General features: G+C 36.8%; 1 protein-coding gene across 1 annotated transcript in view; it reads right to left on the reverse strand.

Moving 5' to 3' along the window:
- FBXL13 (F-box and leucine rich repeat protein 13) overlaps positions 1–14057 on the reverse strand; it is a 221646-nt gene that overhangs the window by 138000 nt on the left and 69589 nt on the right. Inside the window, exons 8-9 of the mRNA XM_069587823.1 lie at positions 6482–6577; positions 3630–3762 (exon numbers count right to left, since the gene is read on the reverse strand). Of these exons, the coding sequence (XP_069443924.1) occupies positions 3630–3762; positions 6482–6577 (229 nt within the window). The remainder of the gene's footprint in view (positions 1–3629; positions 3763–6481; positions 6578–14057) is intronic.

The raw sequence follows: 14057 nt of genomic DNA on the forward strand, positions 1-14057 counted from the left end.
CACCCAGGGCCAGCCATGTCTACCAGACTGCCCACTGTAGTTGGCCCTGCCACAACAGAAGGACCCTCGCAGCCCACACTGAGGACAGCCCTAGAGCATTTAACTCTGGTAACCAGTGGGGAGTGTGCTGCTCAGCCCCATAGGACATATCCTACATAAGACCACTCTTCCATGATTGGTAAGTTTTTTACATTTCCTAAACACATAGAAATAAAAACAGAGACTTAGGCTTAATGAGATAACAGAGAAATAGGTTCCAAATGAAGTTACAAGGCAAAACTCCAGAAGAAGAACTAAGAGAAATAGAAATAAACAATCTATGCAATAAAGAATTCAAGGTAATGATCATAGAAGTGCTCAGTTAATTGGGAGAAGAATGAATGAACACAGTGAGAAGTTTAACAAAGAGTTAGAAAAAAAAAAACTGAGGAATACCATAACTGAAATAGAAATATACTAGGAGAAATCAACAGTAGATGAGATGATACAGAGGAACAGAACTGGAAGAGTAGTGGAATCACCCAATCTGAAGAGAAAAAAAAAAACAAAACAATTTCTTTAAAATAAGGATACTTTAAGAGACTCCTGGAAAAATATCAAGTGTACTAACATTGGGCTTCCCAGGTGGTACTAGTGGTAAAGAACCCACTTGCCAATGCAGGTAGATGTAAGAGATACGGGTTCAGTCCCTGGGTTGGGGAGATCCCCTGGAGGAGGGCACAGCAACCCACTCCAGTATTCTCCAGTGCTCTTGCCTGGAGAATCCATGGACAGAGGAGCCAGTCAGGCTGCAGTCCATAGCACTGCACAGAGTCAGCGATGCCTGAAGCAACTTAGCACAACTGCGTGTACTAACATTTGCATTATAAGAAGAAGAGAGGAAAGGGCAGAAAACTGGAAGACATGATAGCTGAAAACTTTCCTAACCCGGGAAAGGAAACAAACACTCAGGTCCAGAAAGCACCAAGAGTCCCAAACAAGATGAACTCAGAGGTCCATACCAAGACACACAATAATTTAAATGGCAAAAATTTAAAAAGAAAATCTTAAAAGCAGCTAGGGAAAAGCAACAAGGGAACTAACATCAGCTGACTTTTCAGCAGAAACTCTGCATGCCAGAAGGAAGTGGCATGATATTTTTTAAATGATAAAGGGAAAAACAATACTCCACAAGGCTACCACTCTGATTCAAAGAAAAGACCAAGAGTTTTAAAGAGCAACAAAAGCTGAAAGTAACTGGATTTACAAGAAATGTTAAAGGGACTTCACTAAGTCGAAAAGAAAAGGCCACAACTAGGAATATGAAAATTACGAAAGGAAAAGATGTCATTGGTAATGGCAGGTATCAAAGGCAATAATATCAACCACTTATAAAACTAGTAGGAAGGTTAAAAGACAAAAGTAGTAAAATCATCTATATCGACAATAAGTAGTTAAGAGACACACAAAACAAAAAGGTGTGAACTGTGATGTCAAAAACAGTAAACTTGAAGGGGAGTAAAAATGCATTCAAACTTAAGAGAATAGCAACTTAAAATTTCTCTACATAAACTTCATAATAACCACAAAACAAAAATGTAAAACAGGTACACACACACAAAAAGAGGAAATAAATCCAAGTAAACACTGAAGACAGTCACCAAATCACAAAGAAAAGAGAACAAAAGAAGAAAAAGTAATAAACTGGTTTAAGATGGCAGACTAAGTACCTGTTTCAATTTTCCTTTCCTACCCAAATTACCAGAAACAAAATTTTCTAATCTATCATGTCCTTGGAAAACAACAGGGATGGTCTTGGTGGGTCAGAAATTAATAGTTCCTAAAAATTCAAATGCAAACATTACCAGATTGAATGAGGAACATTCAGAAGATGGCTGCTGTAAAAGTGTGAAACAGCATTATATCTTTGTGAAGGTGTATCCCAAAAATTAGAATATACAGTAATATTAACACTATTATCATTAAAAATATGAGAAAAGGATTCAAGAACAAGACAAGATAGCTGCAGATCCTTGCTACCAGAAAAAGAAGTAGAAGATATAAGAATAGGAATGAATGGAATATTTCCAGATGATATGATAGTCTACCTAGAATACCCAAAAGAATCAACTGACAGAGTATTAAAACTAGGAAGGCCGTTTAGTATATGATCAGATAAAATGACATTGTATACGAAACCATCGCTTTCTGCAGCACCAGCAATAACCAGTCAGAATAACTCCATTTTGTATTTTTTCAATTAAAAAAATACAGATAACTGTTGAAAGCCCTTGTGAACCTCTTCCCCATTTCATTCAACTCTCTCCATCTCAGAGGTAACCACTATCTTGCATTTGGAGTTTTTCATTCACATGCATGCTTTTCATATTTTGCTGTCTGTGTGTGTGTCTGTGTATGTGTATACAAGTGACCTTAAATATATAGTACTGAAATTATTTCAAAATATGAAGTATATAGTATTATTTTACACATTGAAAACTTGTATGCAAATGGTATTAGATTATATATATATCATTCTGCAACTTGCTTTCACCCATTAATATCTTTATCATTCATATTGATATTTTAAAATCTATTTTTTCTGTCATTTCCAGAAATATATATATGGAAACTTAAAAATGCACCTCAAAGGACATATATTTTAATGCAATGGGCTGAATGTTTGTGTCCCCCCAGAATTCATATGTTGGAATCCTCATCCCCAATGTAACGCTATTAGGAGGTTGGGACTTTGGGACATAATTAAGACGGAATTCTCATGAATAGGATTAATGCCCTTATTCAGGGGATTCCAGAGAGCTCTCTCTACTGCTCTTTACCATATGTGGATACAGGAAGAATACAGAAGTCAACAACCAGAACAAGGCCCTCACTAGACCCCAACCAAGCCTAGGCACCCTGGTCTTAGACTTCCAGGCTTTAGAACTATGAGAAATAAGTTTCTGTTGTTTATAAGCCATCCAGCCAAAACAGAACTTTATTATAGCAGCCTGAACTAAGACAGTTAAACAAAAAGTTTACAAAGCAAGTTAGAAAACTTGGAAATAGCCTCAGGGTCCATCAGCAGGAAGAAAGTTAAATAACTATGGTATAGCCATAGTATGGTATTCCCTAAAATCAGGGAAATAATTTTAAGTACTTAAAAATAATGTAGTAGTTCTGTATCTACTGACATGAAAAGATTTTCAGGACATAAAAGAAAATATAAAACAAGATTATTCCTTTAATGTTAAAAATTAAAATTGTGTATTTTTAATCACAAATGCTTAAATGTATTTTAGAAAAACAGAAAAATTGACAATGTTGAGTACCACTGGGTAAGTGAATGGGTTTGAGAGAGATGAAAGTAGAGTTTTTCTTCTACTGTCTATTATTATTTCTTTGGTGAGAATATGTCCTTATATTGTGGATAAATTGATGATATATAGATACACAAATGCTAGACAAAAAAAAAAATCAATGAGAATGACCAAAGGACCAGGTCTCAGAGCATACAGTCCAGGAAGAGCTGACTGTATTATGGGACTTTTAAATAGTTTTGATAGGCATTCTCATGGCCTAAGACTGTAACTGCAGTTTCCATTTTAAAATACAGGGAAGCAAGACAAACAGTTGACAAACATACTTACTGACAGATCTCAAAGTTTTCAATCGGAGAACACAACCACGAAAATTCAAGCGCAGCACATTTAGACGCCACCTTTGCAAAATAGACATTATATATTTATCTGTGATTATATTTTTTACTGCAGAAAAATCGATCTAAAAAGGATAAACAAAAATGTTAAGAAATGAGAAAGATCTTTGGCATGTGAAATTTTAAAATATTTTTAAAGCATCAAAGAACTAAAATTTCTTTATCTCATCACTCTCTTTTGTTTGTTAGGGTTTTTGTGGTCATTCCCAGGTTTAATTACAAACAAATTCCAAATGTCTAGTCCAGGTTGACAGCTGGGAGGGCAGGGATCTCACATCCATCACCCAACAAGAGTCAATTGTCGTGGAGTGCCTGGATGCCTGCCCCTCATCGTTCCAGGTGAGCCCCAAGGCTTCCCCCTACTTCAATGTTAATGGACCCTTCTTCATTCATCACTAATGTGTGCCTGCTTCTTTTTTCATGAGCACAAACTATACATTGAGTGCTTGACTATGGAAAGACAATATAGTATATGGATTATTATGGCTTTTCCATAGCTCATAAGTTTGTAGGGGTAGTTCTAAAGATAAGGAAAGATGATCTGAATGCAGTGTATAAAACTGAAAAGCACAGAATTTTCTGTAACCTCTGAATGGCCAGGGCTGGTGGATAAACAACAACATGGTATTTTTTAACTGAAGTATAGTTGATAACAATAACATAGTGCTAATACTACCTTTCAGCTAAAAGGTTAAGTGTACTGAACATCCCATTTCTTATTGCTTTCTGAACAAAGTTATTCTTCATGCTAAAATGTTTATTACAGTTATGTCACATTTGAGCACTCACAAATAAAGACAGAAATAATTGTAAATGAAGGGCAATAGATAATTGTAGAAAGAGAAATTTGCTGAACATAAACTAACTTCCTGCTCTGGCTTTGCTCTTCTCTGCCATGTACTCATATTTTCTCCATCTTTACCCAGTGAGGTCTCTGGGCAGGAGTGTTGGTTTTTTCTGCCAGTTTTCTGTAAGATTTGTCCTGATTTAATATGGTACATATTCTTTCTTTCCCAGACCATTTGGATTCAGTTTATTTCTTCTTTACGGGTTTTCCAAAGGAAAAAGTGACACCCCCTAATCTGTCACATAAGTAAGAGATTTATTATTTTAAATCAGTGGTTCTTACTGTGGTCCAGGGACAAGCAGCAACAGTATCACCCAGGAACTCACTGGAAATGCAAATTCTCAAGCCCTTTCTCAGAAGCACTGAGTCAGGAACTCTGGGGGTGGCAACCAGCAATCTAACAATCCCTTCCGATGATTCTGATGCATTCTAAAGTTTAAGAATCCCTGCCTTCAACTAAAAATTACATCTAACACAGGAATACTAAATTTAGTAGCTAAGAGGTGTTAATTAAGACAAGCAAATTTTTTTAAATTACCATTGCTACATAAGGTAAGAGTAGAACACTATAGTCAAGAATGGAATGGTGCTCTGATGGGATGTAAAGATGCTGTGATGATTATGGAGCTAGAGTCCTTGTACCTTGCCAACTCCTCTTGGGTTCTTTGTCAAAGTTTCTGCAGAATGACCCCAATCACTTATTCATAGGTCAGTCTGAGCACATGATATCATTAGTCCTCCAATCAATAACAATTAAGGAGGGGTGGTAAGGCCAGCTATTGACTGGACATAGGCAACAAGGAAAATGCTGCCACTCCAACATTTGTTGATGGCATAAATGATCACAGTTATTAAAATTAAAGCAGTCATCCAAGAAAAAGAAAAGAAAGGTCATCAAGGATAATATATGCTTATTTTTATCATTGGCTAAGACCTACCACCCAATGTTTTTTTGGAATGAAAAATAAAGCATGTTCTACTTTACGGGAATAGTACAAATATAGTGCAATGACAAAAATAATACAAGAGGCATGAGCCTAGGAGTCCACATTAGAAAATGTCTGGATATATATATGTCTGCTGCTGCTGCTGCTGCTAAGTCACTTCAGTCATGTCCAACTCTGTGCGACCCCATAGACTGCAGCCCACCAGGCTCCTCCGTCCCTGGGATCCTCCAGGTAAGAATACTGGAGTGGGTTGCCATTTCCTTCTCCAATGCATGAAGGTGAAAAGTGAAAGTGAAGTCACTCAGCAGTGTCCGACTCTTCACGACCCCATGGACCACAGCCTACCAGGCTCCTCTGTCCATGGGATTTTCCAGGCAAGACTACTGGAGTGGGGTGCCATTGCTTTCTCCTATATATATATATATATATATATATATGTCTATATACATGCAAACACACCAAGAATTATCAAACAAGCTTTGTTTACATGTTGTCTATTTTAGCCTGATTTCAGGCTCAGTAGTTTTTTTTCTTCCCTTTTACTCTATATTTTGTGCTGCTTTGTTGTGTTTTTCTTTGAACTAAGAACAGTAGCTAATATTTATTGAGTGCTGCCTACATGCCAGACTCTACAATAAGCACCTTACTTGCATTTTGCTTAGTCTATCTCTGGAGCTCCTTGAGTAAGGCAATGTTAAGCCTAACTCAGATATAATAGAGCTTTATTTCAATCCAAAAAATAACATGCAATTTATTTCTACTATTTAAATTAGAAAATACTTCTATCAAATCTCTTCAAATAACATTTTTTATCTTTTCCTTCAGGCTGTGCCTGGACAAAAGTGAAACAAGTGTACCTCCTTTTTGTGATCCCATGTTGTGGAGCAGGGAAGAAGGTAGTCCCCATTACTGCTATAAGGTGGCCTTATAGCAGTCTATTCTCCTTTAAGAACTAGAATAAAGACATAGCCTCAGGTAGTGTCTACTTACACCATTCCACAATGAGCCCATTTGTGTCATCAACAACCAGGAGCGATTAACTTGACCACATATTACCAAATCTCTTATACTGAGGTAGGAGAAAATCTAAACACAAAGAAAAATAATACACAATTTTGAAAAACATGTGAATTTTGATCTAACTCTTGCATTTTCCATTTGTGTGTGTCTGTGTCTGTGTGTGTGTGTTAATAAGGATAATGCAATCCATATATTGTGGTAGCAGGGGTTTATGTGCTTGCATTTTATCTAAAGATAGAAATTTCATCTAGAGTTCTAGAACTTATCTGATGATGCCTTTGATATAGTGTGATCAAACTGATAGTTGCAGAAGGACGGTGAAGAAGATAGGTAGATTTATTTTGTTTTCTGAATGAAAGTAGCATTCTGCTAGAAAGTGAGTGATTTCCCTAAATGAAGGCATTCAATAATAATTTGCTGAGATGAACTGGATTCTTTTTAAAGTTACAGGATTCTTGGGAATATACTTAAAATGTATGTTGTAGTGAGTTGATATATGTATACATTGTGAAAGGATTCCTCCATCTAGTTAAACACATCTAACATTCACATATATATCTTTATTTTAATTAATTCATTTTTATGAGAACATTTACATTCTATTCTGTTAGCAAATTTCAATTTTACAACCCAGTGTTATCAGCCATAGTCACCACGTATCACTTTAGATTCTCATCTTATCACCTTGTTCATATGATAGCTAAATGTTTATACCCTTTTTCAAAACTATGAGTTAAATAGCAGCAGAAACCCAGCTGATGCAAGAAATAGCAAACTGGATTATTTAAGATAAAATTACACAGGGTAAGGCACAGAGGTAGAAAGAGATGGAAAATATGAAGGAAGTTAAGAGCACATTATATAACATAAAAAGGTTATAGATAACATTATACAACCTTCTATATATACCCTTATAGAATTTCCAGAAGAAAGGAAGAGAGCAAATGGAAATCAAAGCAAAACCCAAAAATATTACAAATAAAAATGCTTTAGAAAGATGAAAAGCAACAATTCTCAGATTTAAGAATCACAAGAAATCCCAAACAGGATACTTATTCCATGGCTTTGTAGTGAAATTACAAAAGGCCATAAGCAAAGGAAAACCTTAAGTGCAACCAGAGACAGATTATCTACAAAAGAATGTCACTTAGTCTCAGAAAGCAAAAGTCAGCAGAAAATACTTATCAATCTTAGATACCACATGTAAGCAAATTACAACTCAAGGATGAGTATTAAGTAGACACCCTATGACAAAGATTGAGAGAGTTTGCCTCCAGTGGACCCATCACAAAAGAACTTGTAAATGATGTTTATGTAAGAAGAAAGGAGTGAGATGAAATAGTAATGAGGGGCAAACAAACTAATAAGGATAGGAGTACACCCAATAACCTTATAAAAACATATAATGATGATGACTAATGTGGGGGGTACAAAAACCAAGGGACAAAACCACTAGAAAATACTAATATTCTAAGACTGGAGAGAGTAATCAGAGTTAAAATGTTCTAAATTCTAGTAATTATTCAGGAAGAAAGTTTAGATATTCACTTGCTTTAAGCCTTACTAAGGTAAATGTGCATGTTAAAAATATTTAAGTGAAACCATTGAAATAGAAGAAATAGAATGGATATCTTCTAAAATATAAAAATGGGGAATGGGAATAGCTTTTTAAATTCAACAAATAAAGTCAGGAAAGGACAAAACAAGGAAGCACATAAAAAAAACAAATAGTATAAAATGAAATGAAAACCTGAATCTAAGTATATCTAGTAATAATAAACTTAACAAAATTCAACAGTGGGAATGGAGAAGGAAATGGCAACCCATTCCAGTATTCTTGCCTAGAGAATTCCATGGACAGAGGAACCTGGTAGGCTGCTGTCCATGGGGTCGCACAGAGGCGGATATGACTGAAGCGACTTAGCATGCATGCATGCCTTGGAGAAGGAAATGGCAACCCACTCCAGTATTCTTGCCTGGAGAATCCCAGGGACAGAGGAGCCTGGTGGGCTGCTGTCCATGGGGTCGCACAGAGTAGGACACGGCTGAAGCAACTTAGCAGCAGCAGCAGCAGCAGCACCAGTAGTAAGACAAAGATTATCCCTAATAATGTTTTTGCTTTTAAGTTTTTCCTTCTTACATTAATATAGCTATCAAAAATCTCCTTTCAGTTGTGTTCATCTTGTTCAGCATTGTACTTTAGGTGGATTTTTAAAGTTTATCTGATAAAGAAGGTCACTACATTATAATTAAAGTAATTCTAACAATCTGCTAAGGATATATAACAATTCTAAATGTGTAAGCATCTGAAAACATAGCCACAAGGATACAAGGAGAAATTGACGAATGCACAATCATGATGAAAGGTTATATCAGAACTCTCAATTGTTGATAAATCATTCTGAGGAAATCATCTTTCCTGGATTCCTCAGTGCTCCTGCAAAAAACTCTAGCCTCCGGAGACACAGAAATCTGTATGACATAAAGATAATGTTTTAAAAAATAAATAAAAGTAATATTTTATCTTTACTTCCTCTATAAACACTTTACTTTTATGTGAACTACAGAGATTAGATCTGTAGCTATTTGTTTAGTTAATTCTCTGATCTGAAAGGATGATAAAAATTTTCTTTTCTCCCCAAGAATATCAAATGTGTATAATCCAGCCTACTTTCCTAGGTCAAGCTCCCAAACTGTCAGGAAGATCCTTACTAATTTACATTCAAGGAGATATGGGTCCCAGGACCTTGGCAACATCTCTATGTCATAAAAATCAGAGATGCTTATTTTTTATCTGGCCCTTGGAGAGATGTATTTAAGCCCTGCCTCCCTGATAGGTCAGTTGGTAAAGAATCCACCTGCAATGCAAGAGACCCCGGTTCAATACCTGGGTTGGGAATATCTGCTGGAGAAGGCATAGGCTACCCACTCTAGTATTCCTGGGCTTCCCTGTGGCTCAGCTGGTAAAGAATCCACCTGCAGTGCAGGAGACCTGGGCTCAATCCCTGGGTTGGGAAGATCCCCTGCAGAAGGGAAAGGCTACCCACTCCAGTATTCTGGCCTGGAGAATTCCATGGACTGTATAGTCCATGGGGTCACAAAGAATCTGACACGACTGAACAACTTTCATTAACTAACTCCCTCTTTTATTTATAAAGACGTTGTTACTACATTGGATCCACCCATATAAGCAAGGATAATCTCACCATCTCAAATTCGTTAACTTACTCACATCTGCTAAGACTCTTGCCTTGTATTCACAGGTTCTGAGGATTTGGTGGGGTACAGGGGTGGGGTGAGGGAGCAATTATTATTCTGCCTATCATACTACGTAAGGCAATGAAGGTGAAAGTGAATTTCCCCTAAAGTCAGGAACACGACAAGGGTGCCCACTCTCACCACTACCATTCAACATAGTTTTGGAAGTTTTAGTCACAGCAATCAGAGAAGAAAAAGACATAAAAGGAATCCAGATTGGAAAAGAAGTAAAACTTTCACTGTTTGCAGATGACATGATCCTCTACATAGAAAACCCTAAAGACTCCACCAGAAAATTACTAGAGCTAATTAATAAATATAGTAAAGTGGCAGGATATAAAATCAATACACAGAAATCCCTTGCATTCCTATACACTAACAATGAGAAAACAGAGAAATTAAGGAAACAATCCCATTCACCATTGTGACAAAAAGAATAAAATACTTAGGAATAATTTACCTAAAAAAACAAAAGACCTGTATATAGAAAATTATAAAACACTGATGAAAGAAATCAAATATGGAGAAAGAGGAATCAATATAGTGAAAATGAGTATACTACCCAATGCAATCTATAGATACAATACAATCCCTATCAAGCTACCAATGGTATTTTTCACAGAACTAGAACAAATAAGTTCACAATTTGTATAGAAATGCAAAAAACCTTGAATAGCCAAAGCAATCTCGAGAAAGAAGAATGTAACTGGAGGAATCAACCTGCCTGACTTCAGACTATACTACAAAGCTACAGTCATCAAGACAATATGGTACTGGCACAAAGACAGAAATCTAGATCAATGGAACAAAAAAGAAAGCCCAGAGATAAATCCATATACCTATAAACACCTTATCTTTGACAAAGGAGGCAAAAATATGCAATGGAGAAAACACAATCTCTTTAACAAGTGGCGCTTGGAAAATTGGTCAACCACTTGCAAAAGAATGCAACTAGAACACTTTCTAACACCATACACAAAAATAAACTCAAAATGGATTAAAGATCTAAATGTAAGACCAGAAACTATTAAACTCATAGAGGAACACATAGGCAGAACTCTCTCTGACATAAATCACAGCAAGATCCTCTATGACACACCTCCCAGAGTAATGGAAATTAAATAAAAAATAAACAAATGGGACCTAATTAAACTTAAAAGCTTTTGCACAGCGAAAGAAACTATAAGCAAGGTGAAAAGACAGCCTTCAGAATGGGAGAAAATAATAGCAAATGAAGCAACTGACAAAGAATTAATCTCAAAAATATACAAGCAGCTCAATTCCAGAAAAATAAACGACCCAATCAAAAAATGGGCCAAAGAACTAAACAGACATTTCTCCAAAGAAGACATACAGATAGCTAACAAACACATGAAAAGAGGCTCAACATCACTTATTATCAGAGAAATGCAAGTCAAAACCACAATGAGGTACCATCTCATGCCAGTCAGAATGGCTGCTATCAAAATGTCTACAAACAATAAATGCTGGAGAGGGAGCAGAGAAAAGGGAACCCTCTTACACTATTGGTGGGAATGCAATCTAGTACAGCCACTATGGAGAATAGTGTGGAGATTCCTTAAAAAACTGGAAATAAAAAGAACTGCCATACAACCTAGCAATCCCACTGCTGGGCATACACACCGAGGAAACCAGAATTGAAAGAGACACGTGTACCCCAATGTTCATCTCAGCACTGTTTATAATAGCTAGGACATGGAAGCTACCTTGATGTCCATCAGCAGATGAATGGATAAGAAGAAAGTTGTGGTACATATACACAGTGGAATATTACTCAGCTATTAAAAAGAATGCATTTGAATCAGTTCTAATGAGGTGGATGAAACTGGAGCCTGTTATACAGAGTGAAGTAAGTCAGAAAGAAAAACACCAATACAGTATATCAGTGCATGTATATGAAATTTTCAGTGCATGTATATGAAAGATGGTAACGATGGCCCTATATATGAGACAGCAAAAGAGACACAGATATAAAGAACAGACTTTTGGACTCTGTGAGAGATAGCAAGTGTGAGATGATTTGAGAGAATAGCATTGAAATATGTATATTCCCATATGTGAAATAGATGACCAATCCAAGTTCGATGCATGAAGCAGGGCACTCAAAGCTGGTCCCTGGACCATCCAGAGGGATGGAATGAGGAGGGAGGGGGGAGGACAGAGGGAGGTTCCAGACTGGGGGATACATGTACACCCATGGCTGACTCATGTCAATATATGGCAAAAACCACCACAATATTGTGAAGTAATTAGCCTCAAATTAAAATAAATTAATTAATTTTAAAAAAAGAAGTGGAAAAAAAGAAATGAAAGTGAAAGTCACTCAGTCATATCTGAGTCTTCTCCAGGCCAGAATACTGGAGTGAGTAGCCTTTTCCTTCTTCAGGATATCTTCCCAAGTCAGGGATCGAACTCAGGTCTCATGCATTGCAGGTGGATTCTTTACCAGCTGAGCCACAAGGGAAGCCCAAGAATATTGGAGTATGTAGCCCATCCCTCCTCCAGTGGATCTTCCTGACTCAGGAACTGAACCAGGGTCTTCTGCATTGCAGACAGATTCTTTACCAACTGAGCTATCAGGGAAGGATATGTAAGGAAATTATCAACACTAAATTTAAGAAACCAGTTACATCTGAGGGAGGGAAAAAAATACAGTCAGAGAGGATTTAATTGTATTTATTAAATCTTATTTCTTAAGCTGATTGGTGATTACATTCATTATATTTTTTTGTGCATGCCTAAAATATTTTATTTTAAAAACCTCACTTTTGACAAAAATATCTAGAAACAAATGTAACTAAGGTGAAAGACTAGTACATTGCAAGCAATAAAGCATTATTGAAAGACATTTAAGACCTAAATTAATAGGAAAATATCCCATGTTAATAGATTGGAGGACATGATAACAATAACAATAAAAGAAATTTAACCAGAATTTGAAATTTGCCTAAGAATAAACACACACACACATACACACACATAAACCCTACAGATTCAAAGAATATTTTATCAAATATCCAAGGAATTGATAATACTAACAAGAAAAGTACTTAAGCTGTCAGTACCACCCAAACTGCTCTACAAATTCAATACAATCTCTTCAATACGAATACAATATCAAAATCCCAATGGTCCTCGCAGGCAAGAATATACAATGGGGCAAAGACAGCCTCTTCAATAAATTGTGCTGGGAAAACTGGACAGCTACATGTAAAAGAATGAAATTAGAACACTTTCTAACACCATACAGAAAGATAAACTCAAAACGGATGAAAGACCTAAATGTAAGACCAGAAACTATAAAACTCTTAGAGGAAAACATAGGCAGAACACTTGATGACATAAATCAAAGCAAGATCCTCTATGACCCACCTCCTAGAGTAATGGAAATAAAAACAAAAGTAAACAAGTGGGACCTGATTAAACTTAAAAGCTTTTGCACAGCAAAGGAAACTATAAGCAAGGTGAAAAGACAACCCTCAGAATGGGAGAAAATAATAGCAAATGAAACAACTGACCAAGGATTAGTTTCCAAAATGTACAAGCAGCTTGTACAACTCAATACCAGAAAAAGAACCCAATCAAAAAGTGGGCAAAAAACCTAAACAGACATTTCTCCAAAGAAGACATACAGATGGCTAACAAACACATGAAAAGATGCTTAACATTGCTCATTATTCAGTTCAGTTCAGTTCAGTTGCTCAGCTGTGTCCGACTCTTTGCAACCCCATGAATCGCAGCATGCCAGGCCTCCCTGTCCCTCACCATCTCCCGGAGTTCACTCAAACTCACGTCCATCGAGTCAGTGATGCCATCCAGCCATCTCATCCTCGGTCGTCCCCTTTTCCTCCTGCCCCCAATGTCTCCCAGCATCAGGGTCTTTTCCAATGAGTCAACTCTTCACATGAGGTGGCCAAAGTACTGGAGTTTCATCTTTAGCATCATTCCTTCCAAAGAACACTCAGGGCTGATTCCCTTCAGAATGGACTGGTTGGATCTCCTTGCAGTCCAAGGGACTCTCAAGAGTCTTCTCCAACACCACAGTTCAAAAGCATCAATTCTTCGGCACTCAGCTTCCTTCACAGTCCAACTCTCACATCCATACATGACCACAGGAAAAACCATAGCCTTGACTAGATGGACCTTTGCTGGAAAAGTAATATCTCTGCTTTTCAATATGCTATCTAGATTGGTCATAACTTTTCTTCCAAGGAGTAAGTGTCTTTTAATTTCATGGCTGCAGTTACCATCTGCAGTGATTTTGGAG

Source organism: Ovis canadensis, chromosome 4 (genome assembly GCF_042477335.2).
Source record: "Ovis canadensis isolate MfBH-ARS-UI-01 breed Bighorn chromosome 4, ARS-UI_OviCan_v2, whole genome shotgun sequence".
Classification (NCBI taxonomy): domain Eukaryota; kingdom Metazoa; phylum Chordata; class Mammalia; order Artiodactyla; family Bovidae; genus Ovis; species Ovis canadensis.